This window comes from Pipra filicauda, unplaced genomic scaffold (assembly GCF_003945595.2).
Source record: "Pipra filicauda isolate LSUMZ 115617 unplaced genomic scaffold, ASM394559v2 scaffold11_size5308982_pilon, whole genome shotgun sequence".
In the NCBI taxonomy this organism is placed as follows: Eukaryota; Metazoa; Chordata; class Aves; order Passeriformes; family Pipridae; genus Pipra; species Pipra filicauda.
Window position 1 is genome coordinate 1364695 of NW_024103652.1, and position 23690 is coordinate 1388384.

Below are 23690 nucleotides of genomic sequence, written 5' to 3' on the forward strand. Positions count from 1 at the left end.
GTTTCACACTCGATTTGGTTGAGCTCTTTCCCATCTGGTATATGCATAGGAAACCCCAGGAATATGAGATTTTTGGTTCAGATGCCATAGGTCTCGTGAGGCAGAAGATGATCAGTGCAGTATGCAATGGGCTTCCTTTGGTGAATAAATTATGGCCTATTTTTCTAGGGGAAAAAAAATAGTTTGTCTGTGAAAGTGATAAGTTTGAGGTGCTGAACAATTATAGGTACCGGGCTCTGGAGTATCTGCATGAAGCAGAGCTTTTCCAGGATGTCAATATTTTAGTAGACCTAGCTGAATAATACTGCATCACTGCATTACTCACATCTGATTTTTCTCCCTATGTCTTACAGACTGAAGTATTGTATGGGGGTTAAGTTGTCTAGTGATTTAATCATAAAATTTCCGTAGCAGGTTTTTTTTTTCCTTTCTCCCTGATTTCACAGAATGCCAACTATCTGATCCTATTAATCCAGTAAGGCTTTAGGGGTTTTCTCAGCTTGTTAGCATTTTCCATGTCACTTCTATGACCTCATTGTCCAGAATAAACTCAGGTGTGCAGAAGAGGTGTTGATTTATTAAAAAAAAATGTAAATTAAATAACCTGCTTTGTTTAACCTCTCAAACAAAAAAAGACCATTATTAACACAAAACCCAGATGGTTATTGCCTTGGCACAAGGGCAGGATTTACAATTTTCTAACTCCTGGACAGGTGAGACTCTAGGAAGGCTTTTCAGGAGTGAGGTGTAGAGAGGTAAGAATAGGAAGAAGGGGAAGGCAGAACACCCAACTACTTTTGAAGAGATCCTGCTGAGAACAAGGAGATATTATGTGGTACCTGAGACAATCAGAGAAAAGGCATAGTGACAGGAGTTCCCTTCCACCCATGTGAAGGTGTGCATGTTTGAATGCATGGATGGTCCCGCATTGCTGAGCAGCTGCACAAGTTGAGCTTATAAACTGCACAAATGCATGTTTTTTGCTCATCTTGTTCATTTAGTTAAAATGCCTGGATAAGACTGGATAAACAAAGTGCATCTGAATGACTAAAGATGATAGAAGTGAAAATAGCAACATAAATCAAAAGTTCTGGCTTTCCAAGTTTGAGTTGGGTACTTCTCTGTACTCCACAGCTAAGTTTTGACACAAAAAACCCACCTACAGATGTATGATTATCTGTACACACATGCTTGATACGTCAAGGATATGGCATAGCACAGTAGAAAAGGAAATACCATCAACAGATCCTCAGGTCAATACTTACATGCAGCATAACCACTGCTGTTTTTGCTTCCATGATGCATGTGCAGGAACTGTTGACCTAATGTAAAATGGTAAAGGCCATGAAAACATTACTATAGAGTAGCCTACTGTTCCTTTTTCCTGAGTAAAGCAAACAAGGACAATTCAGTCCCACATTTGCTTCAGTACACTTTGATGCTGATGAATCTTAAAGAGCAAATTTCTGTTTAGGCTCTGATTTAGGAATCAGTGAATTCATCTGTCTGGCTGAAATGCAAACAGTTCAGATTTCATAGTGCAACATTTTTGAACAGAAGCAGGGAAAATTTTAACGTATTATATTGGGTAATGGCAGATTCTTTTTTGAAAAGCAATGAATATTTACGCAACAAGTTCCTTAAAGTGATGAAGCAAGCTTCAGTGCTCAAAAAAACCCCAAAACAGGCACAGGGAGGAAAAAAAGGTATAATATGCCCCTAGTAATTAAACAAGAGTTCCTTGGAAATCATATTTAGTAGCTAGTCAGAAAGTTTCTCAAGGTAGTAATTTATTTATACTTTTGTCTCTGTTCTGTTGGCAAACAGTTTATCAAAAGTGCTCCACGAGATTAAATAAGTTTATTAACATACGTCTGTGCTTAGCAAACCCATGTACATGCTAACTGTTATCATGGTAGAAATTAGCAGATGTTAGGGTGTATTATAAGTACTCAATGTTCTTCCTTCACTAAAACTTGCACTGTTTTCATTTTTGTCATCCAGTTTCTTAGAGATGCTCTTGCAAGTTGCAGTGGTTTGCTTTCTCTTTTGACTACTGTCCATGCTTGAGAACAGAGTGACAGTATGCTATTTGATATTTTTTTTTGAGAATTATCTGTTGTTGAAAATTACTTTTGCTTATGAGTTGGTACACTAATTGTAAATGAAACCAAGCCACTAATAAAAACCTGACTTACCTAAATTGATCAGTATGAAAGCAGAGCTCTTAATCTCTGTTACTGGTTAACACAGAGGAATGAGACAACAAAATTAAGGCACTTTTGTGAAGTCCTGGCTCCTCATGAACAGTCATGATATCAGCATCTGAACAAAGTCTGTATGATTCTGATAATTTTCCTAATTTCCTTTTAGAAAAGTTAGTTAATTTGACTTGACTCCTAGAGTCCTTCTAGAATGCAATATAATCTTTATAAATCCATGAATCCACCAGTGCACCTTTACATGGACTTCTTTTAAACATACACATGCATATACACTTTTACTGACAGAAATTTGATAACCAGCCCAAGTCCATTTTTATGTTTACTTTACAGTTGATTGAAGATTAAGCAGAAGGCTGAAAGAAAAATAAACAATGGCCAGTCATTAGCCAAATTTTAGTCTTGTAGGAACATCCTGACTGAAAATATAGATATGGTAGAAAATACAGCATAGCAGAATAGTCAACACATTTGAACTCACTTAACAAGAGCTGCTTCGGAACATGTCACAAGCCAGTGTCATCAGAGAGCTTCCTTCAGGGTAAAACTGAATTGGAAAAGGATTTCTTTTTTTTTGTTAGTGGGAGTAGGGGAAGAAGGTGGGTAGGAGGGAGAAGAGATTTATAAATCATTTTTCACAATACTTTTTAATTTTCTATTTTTTTTTTTTTTTTTAATAAAGGTGCCTTTTCTTCATTTCTTCTACAGTACACACAAGCTGTCCAGCAGGGGTGCAAAACACTAAGAAAAATTCTTCTGGTTTTAGTCATGTTATGTATCTGGCAAAAATTTCCTCTGGACAAAGCTCTTCTTCAACAAAAGAATGGATTTATCTACCAAAGAGCTCATGATTGTAACATAAAGTTGAGATTTGATCAGTGGAGGTTTATCACATGTGGTTCTTATCATCTCATACTTCTGCTTCTCATCCAATGTATCTTTACATTTTTAACCTCAGTCTTCAATATCTACATATCAACTCTTTTTTCAGACAAAGACTGTGGCATAGAATAATTTTCAGCTTTTCACTTTTTACTATCTGGCACGTGTTTTACAGTGCAGTTTGAACTTTTCTAACTGTAAAAGCTAAATGGCTTACCATTGGAACACTAATTGTTAGAAATGGCAATTAGTATCTTTCAAGTTTTCAGGGGAAGAAAAGCAAGAAAGGTCTGCAGTGCCTTGTCAGTTCAGTGGAACTGAGTGAAAAAGCAGAAGTATCACACTTTTTTAAAAACTAAACTCCCATTAATGCATCCTCAACTTCCCCACTTCCTCATTATGTTCCGAAACTGATTGAACTTACAATATAAAATCAGTCCAAATGTGTTCTTACAAAATGTTTTATAGAAAGAGAGTTTAGCTGGCAGATTTTCCTACCTACCTCCACATGGTCTTCTTAATGACGAACTAATTTATTTTACCTACTTCTGATGCCATTCCAGGGATATTTTAAACAGAAAGTTTCATCAATGAACCTATTTTAACAAGACTTTTATTGAAAACATACACAAAGTCAACATATTATTTAGCTTCTGAATGTACATATTAGAGAATATTCATATTAGAGTACTTTAAGAAAAGGGAAAATACAACCAACAAGCTGCAGTTTACATTACTAAGGCATTAAGGCTTAAGAGCAAGTTATACTGTGTGTATGTGTATCTGCATCTATATACACAAACACATACACAGGTTATCTGTTTTGAAACTGTACAGTTCTATGCAAATCATTACTGTTTGCCTTTTCTATTCTTAGGACACTAAATAAAGCTTTTATCCAAATGGTAGAAGTTGTTCACAGAACACCAGTTATAATCTACTCTTCAAGAGTTTGCTTACAATTACAATACTAACGATGCACAACAAAACCCCCAGATCTTCATGGGAAAGTTCTCTCTTACCAAAATGAGGCTCAAGTAAGAAAAATACTAGTTTGCAAAGGCACCGTGGAGACAGGTTTTAATACATTAAATACAACATGAATCATTCACAATAACAAGTTTAGTGTTTCTGGGAACTTTTGTAAATACAACACAGTTGGTCACACAAAAATGTTTCTGTTGATTTGTCTTGGCAACTCAGATATATCAACAGTGTAACAGCATAACAGCTTTGTTCCCATCTGACAGAAAATAATGGCAGTTCTGCAAGGCAAACGTTAAACCTGACCGTATGTATTTATTAATTCCACAGTGTTTTGACAGATTATAGGGGATGCAACTTAAAGGATGCTGACACGCTCACTGAGGGCTTTCATTTCTGTTTCTTCTAGCTTGGTGTTTTCATTATGGTTAGCACTTGGACTGATAAGGTGTGCTGGATACTGCAATCCATGTTCTCCTGAATACTGTTCCCATCGGGAATCATCACTTTCATGGGTAATGTAACGTTCTCCCATTTTACATTCCAGTTCCCTTAAATCTAACCAGGTTTGGTAGTCCTGAAATAGAATAACACTATTAGTTTTAGATTTCCTTAAATAAATTACATTCTCTTCTGCTATAAATAGTATGCAGAGTGCTATTAACTCAGCTATCTAAGGGTGGTAAAGCAATTCCTCACTCTAGTCACAAGATGAATAAGGAAGAAGAAACATATTTAAATCACACATGTACATGCTAGTGATCTGTATCAGATAGTCAAGACAGCTCCTCCATCTCAGTATAATGATGCAGAACATAAATTCAGCTTGGGCTAGAAAAAAACTCTTTTTCCAAATTTGGGCAATTACTGGCATGTTCCAAGAAACATATACATCTAAACATCAACATACTTTGGAACTCCATGTTGACAGTCAATGGTAAGGCCGGAAGCCTAGTTGAGTCTCATGCTGTTTAGACCATCATGCACTACAGCATCTGATCTGTCTAAAGTATATAACAAGTTCAATCATTTCTTTTCTTATTCCCACCCAAAGCATACATGAAGCTGCAGTAATAGAGCCAATCCTAGCCCCATGCAGACTAATCTCTCCTCACGATCCTGTATTCAGTTTTCTTTTTATTCTGTCATCTTATCCCTATCTAAGACACAACTCTGACCACCTCGCCAAAACTCTACAAAGCCCAAACACTGTAAATGCATAAAAGCCTTCATCTTTATTATCTCACATCTTTTGGCCCATTTCTTACACAGCCATCCTCTCAGAGAACATCTCTAAGTCTCACTGCCCTGTACCACTCTTATCTTTCCTTAACCCGCAAAGTAGGGCTCTTCCAGAAAGAGGATTCATCCCATCCATGGTGCTAGAGCTGCTGCTGTACTGCCTCATCTTATTCACCTTCAGTCATTATTGCACAAGCAATGAGGTGAAGGACCCTGTCCTGTCCTGTGAGACAGCCAGCATCCTTGCTGCAGACCATAGTGCAGACCACCTCTGGTACCCAAAGACTCAGGCAAATGCATTATGCAATGATTGCCAGAGAGAAGAGCAGTCTTGGAGGAAAAGACTAGAAAGTGACAGGAAATCTGGGCAGAAGAAAGTAAGCCCAGGATAAATGTCCCCGGGAAAGGTGGGGTGCAGGGTGGGAGATTACAACCCTTTTCCTCCTATACCAGCGGGTCACCATCTACTTTGAGAAACAGTATCAGCTAGAAGGTATTGGAGTACCTTATCAAAACGATTTTCTGTTTTGATAAAGATTCCTTTGAAATTGTGCATTACACACATGCCTGCACCACAGTTACTTTCGTAGATGCAAACATGGGAGATCTGATGAGCTGGTGTACCAGTCTGGCCTCAACCTGTCCTCATCCACAGGGAGCAAACCAATGCCCTGGCTCCTCACTGAGTGTCTTAGGCCTTGAACTTGCAGTGATTTGGCTGCTGACAGGATAAAACAATTACCAAATGGTGAGCACAAGACAGAAGCTGCTAGCATCTCAAAAATGCCTTTCATCTCAGTTTTTAGTTGAAGAATTCAACTGAAGGTGGCTAATATATTTTCCTGGAAAGCATACAACCCTCACTGGTTCTTCTGATGACTGTGAAGTGAAAGCTTGTTGATTAGTTTTAATAAGAAGTGAATCAGGGTAAACTCTAGGCAATGATGTAAGTCAAATGACTACTTTTTATACACATAATTTTCTCAGTGGACAAATATGATAAAATATTTTTGTAGTGTATTTTGAAAGCATTTTAGTATTGGAATCTAATACTTCAGAAATTAGTGAGAAACTATAGGCAAATTGGTGAAGGAGCATGAGGTTCTCAGGATTTGAAAACATTTTCAAGTCTGCAGATTTTCTTAGATTCTACTGTGCTTAAAGATGAAGATATGCTTAGAGTCTGAATGCATAAGTAAAAAACATGGAATTTGTAGAAATACCTGTAACCACGGGTGACTTAATGTTTTGTCCACGCTGTAGCGCTTTCTCATTTTCACTTGCAACAAATTATTTATGAGATCAATAGCTGAAAAGAAATAACATTCGAAAATGTTAGTTTAAATATATTTGTTTCAACTAGGACATGCAAAGAGAGAGCTATACAGACATCGTAGTTGTAAAAAGAGGGCAGTTAGTGCTTACTTCAGCTTTTTACAAACTGCGGTCAGTGCTGAAGTCCCTGAAGGTACCCATGCAACCTTTCCTAATGGGATTACAACTGTTTTACTGAACAGTTGCTTGACGATAACTCTTACTCAGTTCCTGCTCAAGTGAAAAAAATTTCATGTAAGTGCGGACTATAGTATTCAGGTACCACACACACACATATATATATATATGTATATATTTCCTTAAGACTGTCAGTTGCACTTTCAGCTGACAGCTGCACCTTCCCAGTCACTGAATGGAGAAATCAGGCTTTGTAAGTCACCAAGTCTTCCAATACTTTCCTTTTGAACTAAGCATTGCTTCTACCTGTTAGTGAGCAGTGTGCTGTTTAGAAAAGTGAGAGAGCTTCTTTTACAAATTTCATATTTTCTGATGTTTTGGAGTCAATGATTCACAGAGGTTCACAGAATCACAGAATAGTTTAGGTTGGAAGGGTCCTTAAAGCTAGATCCAACTCCTCTACCATGAGCAGGGACACCTTCAATCAGATCAAGTTGCTCAAAGACCCATCCAACTTGATCTTGAACACTTCCATGGATGGGTCATCCACAACTTCTCTGAGCAACCTGTTCCACTGTATCACCACCCTCATAGTCAATAATTTTTTCCTAATATCCAACCTAAACCTACCCTTTAGGTACTGGAAGGTGCTATAAGGTCTCCCTGGAGACTTCTCTTCTCTGAGCTGAACAATGACAACCCTCCTACCCTGTAGGCATGTGTGTTGTGATGCCTGAAGGCATGAGGCCCATGAGCCAATGACCAGCACATGAAACTGCACTGAGTGACCCCTTTGGAAAAATCTCTGGAACGAGATTGCTGAGCTTTGAATGCAATTATAAAAAACATCACAAATTAAAAAAAAAAATGATGGTAGCATGAAAGTTTCTATTCTCAGTGGTGCGAAATGTTCACCATTGTTTCAGGGAAAAGTTACTGTTATTACAGAATAACTGACTAGCCACAAGGAACAAAAATATACCTGGAGATTTTCCATTTCATCACATTATCCCTTGGCTTGTCCAAAGTGTGCTGGTTTACACCTTTATTTCTCTGTTTATATCATGGGGACAGGGAAAGATGGTCTTGAAAGTAACACAAAAACATGGCGTCACTGAGGGGCATTGGGTCTGAAACATGTCAGATGGATACTGTTGCCAGCTGGGTATTGAATGAGATGAATAATCATCTTGTCCATTTTAAGAGTATGAGATGGGACAGAATTCTTTAAACCGCTACATCTCCGAGGTTGTATTTTGTACAGCAATACAGAAAAGCTTTTCTTTTTTAACAGAGACTTCCTCTCCCCAGACTCAATTTGCCAAGCAGGGCTTTATGCATGCTTCTGCAATGAGGCAGAACACAACAAAAACAATGTCCAGGAAAATGGGAATGTACATGGTAGCCTATTTGGATGTATGCAGTAAGTCTGACAGACAAACCTATTCTTAGCAACAGCAGCCTATCACTAAAGTAGCCCCGGAGTTCTGGTGATGAATACTGTCTTGCAAATCAAAGCAATTGTGGGAACGAGATAAAACAAATCTCAGGACTTCTGACAAAGAAAGCATTGCCAGAGGCTCTGCCCCATTCTTTTCCTGGAACAGATGGTCCTAATTTTACTTTTCTGTTGTTTCAAATTAAGTACAGTTAATGTTAAATTCTCTAACTCATGTTTATTTTGTTCCCTCTCAAAGTGCCCGTGAAGTGGACGTGGGATGAGAAAGTCAGTGGACAGCCAATAGGACCATTACTGATAGATGATATCACTCTGAAAACTCATTTGTTTTCCAAAATAGTGGGGTTAATCTTTTTCCTCTTTATTGGTAAGAGAAGTTGTCACCTTCCAAGATATGGGGAAGAGACTGGAAAGCCAGTCATATGCCATGGTTTAATTACAGAGTGACTTCTGATAATATCTGGGAAAAAGTAGTGGCCATTGTTTTTCTCTGATGCTTGGAATAGGAGAACATAGTCCCTACCCACTGCAGTAAATCTGTATATCAGCAAACATCAGCATCTTCTGGAACACTGTCAACTTACCTCAAATTCAGCAGAATTACAATAAGACTTCAGGCTGTCTTTTGATACACAGGCCAGTGCTGAATGTGAATTCAATGGAGTTACCATTTCCTTACTATCTTCAGTGATATTTCAGTATATATGATCTTCAGAGATCATTTTTCATCATTTACTATGAATCTCAGTTTGGAAAATAGGTCAAGACCCTGATGAAAGGGTTGATTGTCCTGGTAACTGCTGAGATGTAAGTGCATGCATCCCTACATGTGCCTCTGTAACTGCCAAGTACCTACTGGCTACTCATCCTGCCTCTGAGTATTGATAATGTCTCTATTATGCATCTTATGTGCAACCCACTGGAAACAGATAAGACTGTGAGCCTTACAAGTGGTGAAATTATACAGAGCTGCACACATATTCAACCTCCCTCAAGTTATAACAGGACGAGGACCCCTTTGCCCCCTTTTTCACTTCAGGACAATGACATACTACATGTAATAACATATCTCTTTGTATCCTTGGGGGAAATTGCCAATGGCTTGTTGAACAGACCAGAAAGACATTGGTATACAAAAAATCACCAAAGGAGGTGCACAAAGAGTAACAGGGAGGAAAACTATGACAAAAGTGAAAAGGCAGCTTCACTGGATGGTTAGAATTGTCACAGTTAGCAGTCATTTGTTCCCAAGAACAGTTTACAAATAATCTGCTTATTTCACCACTGAAACATTGCTCTCTCTGTAACCAGTTTTGCTGTTTGTGTTTAGTTCTTTATCTAGGGTTCCTTCTGCCAGGAAAGTTTTGCATATGACTTGCCTCTCCATAAATAAGCAGAAATGCAACATGACCACTGTGAAGACTATCTGATACAATTTAATTTGCTTTAATGCTCAAAGTTTTAAAACTTAGGTGAAAAAGGAAATCAAACATGAGTTTCAACAGCAAAGAGACTTTGCTACTTTTTACCAGGAAATCACACCATCCAAGAAATGTCGCTTCTCATGCACAAGAGTTCTGTCTGAGTATCAGAAGTCAAGAGGCAAGGCAACAAAAGAACAGTGCTATGTAAAGCAAAGAAGAAGCTGGGAAGTTCAATACTGACACTATGAGTGCCGAAATTAAAATACTTAAAGGACATGTGGAAAGTTCCTGGTTATTCTCACTGTTTCAGCTTTCAAAAAAACCATCCTGTTCTCACAGTGTCTGGATAGCCACTAACTTATAAAGTTTAGTCTGGTTTCAGTTCATGTAAGATATATGAACAGTAAGATTCATGTTGACACAATTTCTGAATTTAAAAAAAATCATATAATTGTTTGATGATTAAGTTTTGAGCTGTACTGATTAAAAACACTGAAGATAAAAATTTGGCAGGTATTAGCATTTATTTTAGACATACAACTTCAGTATGATTCAGGGGACTATATTAGGGCATCAACTGTTACAAAATTTTGAGGAGACAGTAGCAACTACATTGTATGTGTATGTATGGCCAGCAACTACATTGTATTTTAAAGTAAATTTTATTCATTTTCACTAGAGACTGGGTTTTTTTTTTAATCAGGTTTTAAAGTAATCTTTTCAGATATTTTAGGAGCTTTATAAAATTTTACAGTTGTCCTCCGTAAAGTCAATAACTAAATAAATGCAGAGCATTATGAAAGATCACCTATGGTCTGCACACCATCTTTAAGCATGCAAGAGGTTATCACCAAGGAGGTAACCTGAATGAAAATTCTGAGAAGACTTTTTTCTAATACTTTTATGAGTTCCTGTTTATGTTCTATAATTTAAGAATACTGTAAGCAGCCAGATGAGGGCTTATCAAGTTCCAGGAGCTGGAAACTTTGTTAAAGGGAATAATCTAGCCAACTACTCCAGTAGAATGAGTACTGGTCATTTAGATAGGCAATCATTCAGCAAAATCCCCTTTGGGGGATTCAAATGCAACTTTAGAAAGCTCTATATCTCCTTGATTTTAGGAAAGATGGCTCTTTAGTTTTATTTTACTGGAAAGAACCTCAACAGTTAGGAGATTCATGATTCTTATCTGCTTATGCAGGTTTATTAATATGGCAAATAATTAACTGGAGTAAAGACAAAGTCACAATTTTCACTCTAAGTATCAAATTAACACAGTAATTGCTTTTCATAGGAATGACTGCTTTAACTCAATTAGAGTGTGATCCGCACATAAACACAAAAGTTTACAAAATATCTGAAAACCCTATTATGAACATATTATTCATTTAGTCCTTCCCTGCAGACTTTAGCTTTTTATGTAACTCATAAACAGGAAATCACCTTAAGAATATATAAAAAAGCAGTCCTAAATTAACAATATATTAGCATATTAGTCCTAAATTAGCAATATATAACATTAGCTAGTCTTACTGTCATCATTGTAAAAATTTAAGCTGGTGCCACTAACACAGGAGGCCCAGGGCCTCCTAGGCCCTGTAATTTTCTGCGAATAAGTCTATTAACTAGAGGTATAATTTTTTAAGACACATAAATCCCCTCCCTACTGCTGGTCAACACAGCTTTGTTGATAAACACCCTAGTGTACATGCAGTTATTTTAGCATAAAATAATCTTCAACTCGCAGAGATTATTTTCAGGGATATGGATCCAGCTGTACCATCAAAAGAAATTCTTGGCAATTCTAAGCTGAACCTCTGTAAGAGAGGTTTTCTAATATTAATCCATCCTAGCAAATGTGTAAGTAGAGCCAAGACCTTAGTTTTAATAGCTAGCTAAACATTTACAGAAGCAAAGAGCATCTTTGAGCTATAACATGCATTTGACCTCCTCATACTTAACGCTCGCTCATTCATGTGACTTTCTCATTAATGTGTGAAACAGAGTTTCTATTCACATTAGGCTGTAACAAGTCTGAATAAATATTGGCTTGAAGGCAGCTGTGGTATTTATGACTCCAAAGCATTGTAACAGGCACACCATGATCAAATTTAATGCATGGAAAGAATTCCTTTGTTTCTTCTCAAATCATTTTAATAATATTAAGTAATGTGAAGAACCTAATCAATTATGTGCACATCACACAGCTCATCAGGCTAGTAGTAATAGCTGTGTTGGTAGCTGACGAAAAAAAATTATGAGTACAATGATCTATGGAAATCACACAGCAGAAAAAAATACACCATGAATAATCCAAAGCTTGACATAGCACATTTGAGGACCATACAGTTCAGAACAGCCACCACGGTGAAGACACGCTAGGTAAAACATACTAAGAGGTAGAGAGACAAAATCCACCAGGGAGTTCGGTCTCTATACTTAGCAGTATTTATTTTTTGTAACCTGTAGCTAAGCCAAAATAAATCTTTTGAGATCACGCAGATTTGGTGGACTGGAAGGTCAAAGTTGGAAACAAAGACTAAAGTTGTTGAAAACAGGTTTCATGTTTGAGAGACGTGAAATTTAAAGCTATAAAATAGGTAAGAATTCTGCAAATAAATTTCTCTGTATCAACATCTAGCAAAATTTCACAATGAAAACTGAATCAAGGCCAAACTGTCATACAGCAATTCAGTGAATCTGGAAATGTAACCTGACTTGACAATCATTGATGACACAGAAAAAATAGCTGATTGGGCAATGGAATGCTGAATGGCTGTGACAAAACTTGGTTTTCTAAAACACAACCAAAGTCTACCACAAAAACTACTTATCTCCTGTAGTGTCTTACAATTCTATTTAGACATACAAACACAGCTTCAGTTTTCAGGGTGTATTCTTTCAAGAGTGAAGTTATTGGAAAACCATGGGAAAATGCAGCCACTTAGGTAAAAATCAGAATTCCCTATGGAGAAATCTAAGCACTACAAAAATTGGAAGGTTTTAGTTTTCATAAGTAATATTTTAATGGAGAAAAGGACAGACAAAGCATTACACAAAAAAAAGCGCTAGAATTTCTCAGCAGGAAGAGTTGATGGGATTAATCCAGAAGTTATGACATCAGATAGGCATATTATGGAGCGAAAAGACTCATAGTCAATGACTAAATCACATTAGTGAGTGGCAGAAAAGACAGAACTGTTGATGGCAACTTAAAAACATTAAGCACTCAAAAATATTAGCCTCAAATAGATTCTGTCTTCTTTCTTGGTTTGTGACTGTAGGTTTTTATTTTAAGAATTGCTAGAAAATGCTAAAGGAAAAGTAATTATCAAGAAAACTAACACAGACCACAATATTGTATTCATGACACACTTTTCCAAAATACAACTTATTTCCATATCCTTTTTCTCTGAACCTGTTAGACTTTAAGTGTATTTTTATCATAACTATGCAGTTTAAACTGTCATGGGTCATGTGGTTTTACAAACTTATCCCCTCAACAGTGCAGTTTAAAATTTTAAAAGCCAATTTTACCTTAAGACCAGTAATTGAATAAGGAACATATAAAGGGAATATTTAGGCTACTTTATCACTGTTGTTGCTTTTCCAGACACACTGTTTAGGTATGACCTTTCTCATTTTATTTTTTTTAAAGTCTTGCTACCTTTTGCCTTCCAGCTCCCAAATTAACATGCTGCTGCTTGGCAGTTATCAGGAGAAGCATCTATTGTGCACCAAAACCAAAGTGGTGATAAACAAAGCATCATTCACTCTAATTTGTGCACTATCCATTAAATGCAAAGAAATATGTGATTTTTTCCTTTCTGATTACAATCATAATAGAAGACAGCAATAACTAAGTTTAGCTATTCCTAAACTTTTTACAGTTTTAATTGTCTGAAGATAGCGTTGAAATTACTATAGTTGCAAGTTTTACACATACGGCTCTCTGAGCTTCAGTCGTAGTCATGAGCAAGATACAAAAGGTTTGACTACTGTTCTGCTTTCCTTAGCATAAATGTTTGCAATAGGCATGCAAAAGTTCCTAACACTGCTTTCATTAGCCATTCTGAGACAAATTATACGCCCTTTGAGAAAATCATTGTTGCACAGACACTGGCAATACTGGTTGATGATCACTTCCCTTAATCTAAACTGAAAATTGCTTAATGAGATAAAAAAACCCACAACTTTTCAAACATTTACAGTTCCACTAAAAGTACATACACAGAATTTAAATCAAATTAGTTCCTACAGTTTAAGAAGCAGCTACCTCAGGTATAACAGCTGCATGTATTTGTGATCCTAATTAGGTACAGTTGTGAAATAAACTGCCCCCCTTTTATTGTTCTAAGGTGTCTGTCTTATCTGCCATCACTTGCTTGGCACTTCAAGCAGGATTGTTGATACAGACAGAAATAGGCTTGAATAATTTTTTTTTCTTAGCTCAAATGTAGTTCCTTCTACTACTTCTTGCTTTTCTGCAACAGCATTTTTTAGGATAATCATATTATGAACATTCCCAAATCTTCATTCGTGAAGCCTAGCCATGATATTATCAACATTCACAGCAACCAATACTAACATATTTCAGCAGTAAAAAATGAAGAAACAGTCACATATATTAGATTTTATAAGTTCAGAAAATGTGAGTGTTTTTACTGGCATGCATAGATCAGAGAACATACGAATTCTCTTAGATGGTGGCCTAGCTCTTCCAAGTTCACTGAATTCTCAGTGTTTGCCTGCTATTACTGAAGCATGTAATATAGTCTCTGGGTGAAGGGAGCAGTAATGTACCTAAATCTAGCTGTAATGTACAATTTGTAAAGTCCACAGCCAAAGAATGCTTGGACCCAGCACTGTCTTTTGGTCATAAAGGAAGAAAGCACAAAGTAAAGGAGAAAGAACGAACATTTACATTAGTTTTACTTATGGTAGCCTTTTGACAAATCATTCCTATTTTTCAAATTTACACAGCATAACACTTTGAAAACATATTTCTTACCTGCATTAAAGATAATATTTATGTTGATTTATTTTGTCTGTGACAATGATGCTTATCTAATCAATTCTGGTATCAATTTTTTGATTTTATAGCAATGCAGCCAAATTTTGGTTGAAGCCTTCTATGAAGAAGGTGATTGATAATAATCACTGTGGTTGATTACTATGTGTTAAAATTCTCTTAAATATTTGCACAAGTTTTTAAATGTCAATATTTAAACTGCATTAACTGGTGGACCTTCAACATTTTTTCTTTTTTACAAGTTAAAATCACTTACACAACGTTGTTTTAATTTTAAAACAAAGAGTAATGCTTCCTGGAAGAAAATGCCTGCGTAGATTCTTCAAGACAAACAGAAATTTCAATCATACCACCTTGAAAGAAATAGACCGATCATTGTTCATTTATAAAGACCTTGCCAAATTCTGCAGCAGCATCATATTCCACATTGTGATATAACTCCCTTACAAGCTTGAGTGGAAGAACTAGTAGGCTATTATTACCATGCTCTTAGGATAATAATATTATATAATTATGATACAGATTTCAAGGAAATAAACAAGAAATATACCTGCCTTTAAAAGAAATCTATTCTTGATCTTTTCATAATGAAAAAAAATTAAAAGTAATCATAGACATTAATGTTGAAATTTCTGTTGAAAAATATTTAATGATTAAGAATATTGGCAAAAAGAATAACAGGGAAAATATGGCAGGGAAAATCCAGTTCATTAGCTTAACCTTTTAGGGAAGCTGGAAGAGGCAACGACAAGCTAAAGGAAGAATTTCAAGGGCACAAATGTAACCTGCTGGGATTGAAACTAATTCTCTGTCTGAATTTTGTAGATTTATAGAAGAGAAATTTATGAACCCCAGTGTCTTTAGCTTGAAATGAGTTTCACGTTACCGTAGTTTACATTTAAATACACATACCTTTTCAAATTGTTTCTATTTGCAGTGTTAAATAAGCAACTTCATAAAACCTTTAAAATCACCTCTGTTTCTCCCTTAAATATTACAATTATTTGCAATATTAATTAACATGGCACTGTTCAGAATTGTAAACCAGAGTAATGTGGGTACAGGTTTGCATTTTAACCATGCTACATTGTCAGACGTAACAGAATCTGGATGGAGCCAGCAGGTGCACAGGGCCCAGCTCCTGCTCTTTCACAAGCTGTGCAGGAGAGTGGGCCAGAGAAGCTGACATAAGTAATTTTCCCTAAGTAATCTGGAATTTGAGTTCAAATTTGAGCTCTAAAAATCAGCATTATCAAGGAATAATTGGACAGAAATCTTGTCTCTGTCTCTCTGTGTTAAACGTAACGGAATCTCTTCAGACTTTTTTCAGGTTTTCATTTAGCACAACAGAGTGGTTCATCAGCTAGCAATTCAAATATGTAATAAAATCACAATGTATAAGCAGACTTTAACTTAGTAATTTGTTGAAGTGTTTTTTTCCTCCCTTCTGCATGCTTGCAGCCTGGTATCCATTGACTCTTAAGGAAGGCTGCAATTCTACAAATGGAGACATAACAACCAAGTAGGTGAGTTTTCTGTAGGTGCCCTACTGAATCTTCACCTCTGAGTGTAAAAATTGATCTTCTGTCTACCACAGTAGAAACTTGTGGGAGACTATTTCTTGCAGCTTCCCCTGTGTTGATTGCTGTTTGCTTATCTCTAGCGACAGATAAAGCATTGCTGCCAACAGCTTCTGTCAGCTTACATATCAAAGTGTGTGGAGGTTCAGGAGAACTTCAGTGTGTAATTGTGCAGATTTATAGCTTTTTTTTTTCCCCCCAACAGATTTCAAACTTCATCTGCCACCAAGATAAAATAGCAAACAATGCTCTCAGAGCATTTTTCAGCTGAGAATTTCACATGGCTATTATATATTATAGTAAGCATTAGGCACAATGCTTTAAACTACACTTAACATGTATGTTAAACATATCACCTGAAAAACAGAAAAACTGTACTGTAAATACCAAAAATTGTAAATGGTAGTATTGTAATACAAGTTGGCATATATTAAAATTTAAAAAAAGATATAAGAATTTGATGTTTATAATGTTTCCTTCACTTTAGGACTTACAAAGCAATCCTGCAAAAATTATGGACACAAAGATAGTGATTAAAAAAAAAAATCCTGAAGAAAATCAAGCTGCCTGAAAATGTTATGTATATGAAAATACTGGTGAAACCAGAACTGACAATTCTGTTAAATGACCTACTTTTAGTTGTGTTTAGAGACATCTTCAATAGAATTTACCTACGTTAAAGATGTTGCTAGTGAACTAGTCACACTGTTCTTTAGTTCTTTGATGCCATTGACCAGAACTTGAGTTTCAAAAGTCTCATTCATTATCTCCAAGCCTTTTCCCCCTGCAGAAAGTCTCTTCTATGACATTTTTTCACACTATTCCTGAAACCTCATCTACTTGAAACTGTTCAGTTTTATCTTCCCCACACAAAGACTATCAGGATACCGCATCCTATTGAACCGAAACTAAATTACTGGAAAAAGTAGAATAAGAAAAAGACTGCAGAGGCAATAGGGCTGAGTAATGAGGTACATATGTAAATACATGCAATGCCAATTCCAGCAGCTGAGGTTCCCCAAAGATTCTATAGCAATCTGATCTGTAGATGGTTATGTGCCTACTTCAAAACCTCCTGGAAAGATCCCATGCTAGAGGATTATGCCATATGCAGTCTATACATGCTCTATAGGAAATGTCTAAAGCAGCTGATACCACAAAACAGAGACATTACATTATGGTAACTTGAAATTTCCATTTTTTTTCACTGTTATGTACAGGAAAAAAATACAAATGCAAAATACAACTACCTCATTTTTAGCTTTTATATAAAAACAGCCACAAACAGGTATTACCTTCATGAGAAATTTCTTTCCAAGGATTAGGTGGATACATGAAAGCAGCATTCTGGATTTGGTCATGTATGTCTTCATCTTCATTGAATGGAAAGGTACCACTGAGGCTTACATAAATGATGACACCCACTGACCACATATCCAGAGATCTGTTATAGCCTTTGTTTCTCAGTACCTCTGGAGCAAGGTAGGCTGGTGTTCCTACAACTGAACGCCTAAATGATTTCTCTCCAATGATTCGGGCAAAGCCAAAATCACAAAGTTTTACCTGTTTAATAAAAAAAGTGCTAAAGTAAGACATAAATTATTTTTATTATTAAATACATAGTTGAGGAACTTTTATCATGGTTTAGTTGCAGAATGTATCTCTACTGCTCCTTCAAGGATACTTTTTTTAAACTCCTCTTTGAGAGGAGTATCTTATTCCACTGAGACATTTAGCTGCTTGAAAATTCTCACTTAATTCATTATAGATCCTTTCCTTCCAATTATTGGTATTGATATTACCTAAAAATTATCAATAGTACTCATTTTGAATATGGGCAGTTGAAGATTACAGATGAACTCTGCAGATCAAAGGTAAGAGAAGCTGATAAAAATACCTTTTAATGAGAAATATGACCAGTCAAAAGGTATGTTTAAATATCCTGCAATCTACATGGCATTTAAATTCATAAAATGAAAGAAGAAGCTCTTGTTCTTCATGAACTCTACCCCAGCTGTCAGAAAAACAACTTTCTTTCTGGAGCAAATCAACAAGCTAAGTAATTTGTTCTGTAATGGTGAGCAAATTAGAAACAATCATACAAATAGCTATGTCACACTTGAAAATCTAGTTGAATATTTTAGGCAAATGACAAAAGACAAGGATTTTCAAACATGACTTCTTTGTAAAGGGTTTTGAATAAGCGATTGTTTTTTTCTTATCTAAAAATTCTGTGTAGACAGGTCACTAATCACTTTCTTGTTTATACATAAAATAAACATTGCTAACACTTATTAATTTGAATAATTTATCTTAAGAAAAGGGCATTTTCTACTTGCCTGTGGGAAAGGATCAGCTGATGCCAATAACACATTTTCTGGTTTGAGGTCACAATGAACAATATTTTTGAAATGAAGATGTCTTAAAGCAACAAGGATCTACGAATAAACAAATCAAATTATGTTTGTTTGTTTTATATTGTTTTACAATATCTGAGACTAGAGAAGCAAGGACTTGTGTGAAGAAAAACAATTCAACAAGAACGTACCTTTTACAGAAATGTCAACAATGAAAAGAAAAAACCCACCAAAAGCAAAAATGTCAGCTATTATTTGCTGTGCCTCAAGTTTTCTTGATATTTCACTGCATGGAATATGATTTTTCCCTCTCCAAAGAATTTACATTATAAACATTTTTTAAAAACTGGGTTCTAAGTATTTGTTTACTTTTTTTGTCAGTGAAATCTCTGAATGTAGAAACATTTGCAGAATGACTTACCACATCTAAATTCAACTAAAAAAAAAAATCACAGAAATATCATATGATCCAATTTAAGTGTTTTCTTAAAGAGAGAAAAAATAAAGAGTGTTGTATGTATTTCTATTCTGCTACATACACAAGATCCTTTGGAAAAGATTGTGAATGATCAGGACAGTATCTACATTCAATACCATACTGATGGAAGCCTATTCAACCTAAGGCGACTGAATGCCCACACTGAGATCTTAAATCATCTTGTCCAGGAGCTGCTCTCTGCTGATGACGCTGCCCTTGTCGCCCACACAGAAGCAGCTCTGCAGCGTTTAATATCCTGCTTTGCAGACGCTGCTGAGCTCTTTGGGCTGGAAATCAGCTTAAAGAAGACAGAAGTCCCCTATCAACCTGCACCTCAGGAAGTCTTCCATCATCCCCACATCACCATTGGCCAATCAGAGCTCAAATCAGTCCAGCAGTTTAATTACCTAGGCAGCCTCATCCCCTTGGATGGTAAGATTGACGGAGAGATAGACAACAGGTTAGCAAAGGCATATAGTGCTTTTGGAAAACTCCATAAAAGAGTTTGGCATAATAAACACTTGAAGAAAAGTACCAAGATCAGTGTTTACAAAGCCATTGTGTTGTCTACTCTTTTATATGGTTCCGAATCACGGGTCATCTACTGCCACCACTTGTGACTCCTAGAACGCTTCCATCAACGCTGCCTCCATACAATCCTAAACATCCACTGGTCAGATTATGTGATGACCAATACATCTGTTCTAGAACAAGCAGCAGTCACAAGTATTCAGGCCATGTTGCTGAGAACACGCTGCGCTGGGCAGGACGAGTCTCAAGGATGAAGGACCACCGCCTCCCTAAGATCTTGCTTTATGATGAACTTGCCACTGGCTGCCGCAAGAGAGGAGCCCCGAAAAGAAAATACAAGGACTCCCTGAAACAACATCTCAGCCTTGGCCATATTGATCAACAGAACTCGTCTACTCTGGCTTCAAACCGGGAGGCCTGGAGACACACCATCTATAACACTGCTGATGCCTTTGAGAAAGCACACAGGATCACTCTCGAGGAGAAAAGACAACGCAGAAAGAATCGTGCCTTGCAGAATACACCACCTAAGGAGTCTTTCTGCTGTGCCTTTTGCAACCAGATGTGTCTATCTCATATTGGCCTTATTAGCCACCAGCGTGGCTAATAAGCTCTATCCATAAATGTGGATAGAACCCTTCCCAAATCTTCCTTCGCAAAGCCTAGCCATGACATACACGAGAATATGGCAACTGAGTGTAACAGATATCCATCCTTTTTGTGTTGCTTTAACTCCATTCCTTATGTTTGGTCAGGGGCTGGCAGAATTTGCCAGGTAATGGTGAGGAGGCTGAATGAACCTGTGAATAGATTCTAGAGCCTGTGGCCCATGGACGCCTGGAGACGAGGGAACCTGTTAAGTTCTACACTAAATAATAAACTTATAAACACCATGACACTGATGTTTCTGTTCCTTTCTTTTTTCTGACTGCTGAAGCATAGGCTGCTCTGACTCTAAGGTGGCTCACTACTCAATTGTGTATCTAAATTTAAACCAGTATTATGGACAGCTAAGGAAGAAATATGATAATATGACAATAGGAACCCCTCCAAAAAACCCAGATCAAATTGTTAACAGAAGCCATAAAGGAAGCCAGACTCATTTAATCACAGGTAGCACTGAGATCCAATCTCAGCATAGAAAATAGGTGTACCAGTGCATAGTACACACTGCAATGGTTAGGTATGGGGCAGTTCAAGAAGCTCAAATTTCTTTTTGCAGGTCTTAAACAGTTTGCTTTTAAGCACTTTCCATTCCTTTCTTGTGCTTCATTCTTCAAGCATTTGAGAAACTGTAGCTTAATGTCCCTTCCATCCAGCAGCCAACAGTCGTACATGTATCTAGTTCTACGTCCTCTTAATGGTTTACTACCAACCAGATAATGTGCAGAAACGTACAGAAAGTTGTTTTGCCATCCCTGATATTCCAACTCAGGCTTTCATAAATCAGACAGGTAAAATATATCAAAAGCAAAAAATAATAAACAGTGATCATAATTGAACTCAAATTTCCGTCTTACCTGAGTAATTAAATTTCTTACCTGAGTAATTAAAAACTTCGTTATTCTCTCTGGCAATCTGCCCTTTTCACTTGACAAGATCATCTCCAGCATATCTCCATGGAGTTTTTCCATAACAACAAAGACTCTTTCCGGTGTCTCAAACATACACTCCAGATTTACAACTCCAGGATGATGAAGATTCTATTAAAGATAAATAAAGCACTAGATTTCCCAATATGATTGGTAGTTTTTATCATCACATAGCCAGACTTCAGATTCCCACCTAAACCCGATAGTGTTTCAGTACTTGATAATTTAAACTGTATGCCTAAACTGTGGGCAACAGGCACAAAATTTCTCAGGACAATACAGGAGAATGTATGAACTTCAAATTAGTTTAACAAACATACGTTTTCCTTATTGTGCCTGGTGCTTAAAACTCCTAATGTAACATTGACAATACATTTGTTCTTGGTTGTTTATGCAGATTAAGCAGCAAAAATACTAGCATTTTTTCAAAAACACTAGTGATTATCAGTTAAAATAAATATATTATCTGCTATTTATGGAAATAAATAATGGAGTTAATGCAATAAAAAAGAAAAGAAAAATTACCTGTAAAATTGCAACTTCATTTCGAAGTTGACTTTCCTGTTTAGTTGGAAATCTTAGTTTATCAATTATTTTAATGGCAACATCTCTTCCAGTTTTGCGATGTTTTCCTGTATTATTAAAACAAAAGGTCTCTATCAATTAACATGACTAATTATGAAAAGTGTTCTCTTTTCAGGGATTGTACAAATGGTCACAACCAAGTAATTCTTAGTCTGCAGCTAATTCATTAAAAGTTTTCTGTCATTTCTCTTCTTTTCACCCTTTGACAACAGAACTTTTTTATTGTCACCTGAGAAAGCCGTTTAAACTTGGAAGAAACATACATATGGAAAGTCATCTCTCCACTTCAACAATATAGATGTAAAGCTAATTTTCTAATATCTACATCAGCAGAAGCTGCACTGTCTGCAACTGGCCAGTTATTGGCTTAATCCTTCACTGGTAGCTCCAGACTCACAAGTAATGAACTAAGTGATAGCCTTTAGGCATGTAAGTGCATGTTCCATGTTTATCAGAGAGTCAGAGATTCTTCAGTGAGTAATTTGTTAGTTCTCACTTAATACTGTCTCAAACAACAGCGGTACCTAAATACACCCCCAAAAACTGCTCAAAAAAAAGGAGGAAAAAGATGGAAAAAATTATTAAGAAAAAGAGAAACAATTCTAACGAGCTACCGAAAAACAATAAAAAATACCTCACTAGAACATGTCAAGAAAAACAGAAAGAAGAATAATTTTTTTATCCGTTACAGCTCTCAAAAAGAACAGCTTTCTGCACTTCACCATTTTCTTTATTAGAACTTACAGAGAATATGAAGCTATTGATATACACTGACCCACTACTGGGTAGAAAACTTCAAACTACAAAAAGACTTCGCCAACATAAAGCATAATCATTATTTAATATATAATGTTTTTATAAAACAACAGACAGCTGATTTCTAGAACAAAACATTTCAGAGTCCAAATACTTTCACCATGCTAGAAAACTTCTATCTTAAGCACAACCGTGCAACAGAGCAAAGCCTTACCTCCATAAACAATTCCAAACTGTCCTGATCCCAATACCTCATCTGGGAAGATTTGGTATACGGTGCTAATATCCTGTTTATATAAACATAACAAATATTAAGCCTTGAGGATATGGAAACAGAATCTGTATTTCATTTGCTTTTTCTAGTGGGAAGTAGCATACACTTACTACAGTACATTTCAAAATATATTATCTGCCAAAAAAATTCAGGCGGGTTTTCTTACAAGCCACATTAACTGTAATTGCTGTAAAAGCTGAAAAATCTTCAACAGGTTCACTGAGAGGGATAAAACATTCCATTTGTGCCAGACAGGGAGTCTCATGTCTCACTGTTTCTTAGTGCCTTAACACAGGTTAAAGCATAAGCTGTTAGCAGATTCATCTGGGACACTCAAACAGCAAATCTCAGTGTTATTTTCCTGATATTTAACCAGCAGCATATACAATAAACAGTAAAAGAATGCCTAGGAGTTGAAGATAAAGGCTGTCTTACTTCTTAGGAAACAAATGGACACATCCCTCGCAGGCAATTTTGTGACAACTACCAGAGCTGTCCCAAAGCTTTACTTGGCTGCAGGGAGTATCTGTTTTTTAGCTCTGCCCATGACACAAAACATAAGCAGTGTGACTGTTTACCTTGACCGCATGTCCTGTGTCTAACTGTCCTCGCATAAAAGAAATGCAGAGTTCTTTGTGTAACAACACATTTTGTAACAACACATGCAACTCTTCCTTTGGATAGAGTTTCATCTTCATACGACAGAGAATATCTGATCTCTCAAAGATGACAGAAAATGGTATACTTATCAGGGCTTGCGGTCAGCTTTATGAAGTTCAGTTGACAAATTTCATGAAAATAATTTCTATACCTCACTTTTCCACTTGCTAATTAACATCC

General features: G+C 36.4%; 1 protein-coding gene across 2 annotated transcripts in view; it reads right to left on the bottom strand.

Annotated features, from left to right (window-relative positions):
- Positions 1-3695: 3695 nt before the first annotated feature.
- PRKD1 (protein kinase D1) overlaps positions 3696-23690 on the bottom strand; it is a 128634-nt gene continuing 108639 nt past the window's right edge. For both annotated transcript variants that reach the window (XM_027720506.2, XM_027720495.2), the window contains 7 exons: positions 22791-22863; positions 21761-21867; positions 21185-21346; positions 18617-18715; positions 17573-17840; positions 6554-6639; positions 3696-4665 (listed from right to left, as the gene is read on the bottom strand). In XM_027720506.2, coding sequence (XP_027576307.1) covers positions 4447-4665; positions 6554-6639; positions 17573-17840; positions 18617-18715; positions 21185-21346; positions 21761-21867; positions 22791-22863 — 1014 coding nt within the window. In that variant the 3' untranslated portion in view covers positions 3696-4446. The remainder of the gene's footprint in view (positions 4666-6553; positions 6640-17572; positions 17841-18616; positions 18716-21184; positions 21347-21760; positions 21868-22790; positions 22864-23690) is intronic.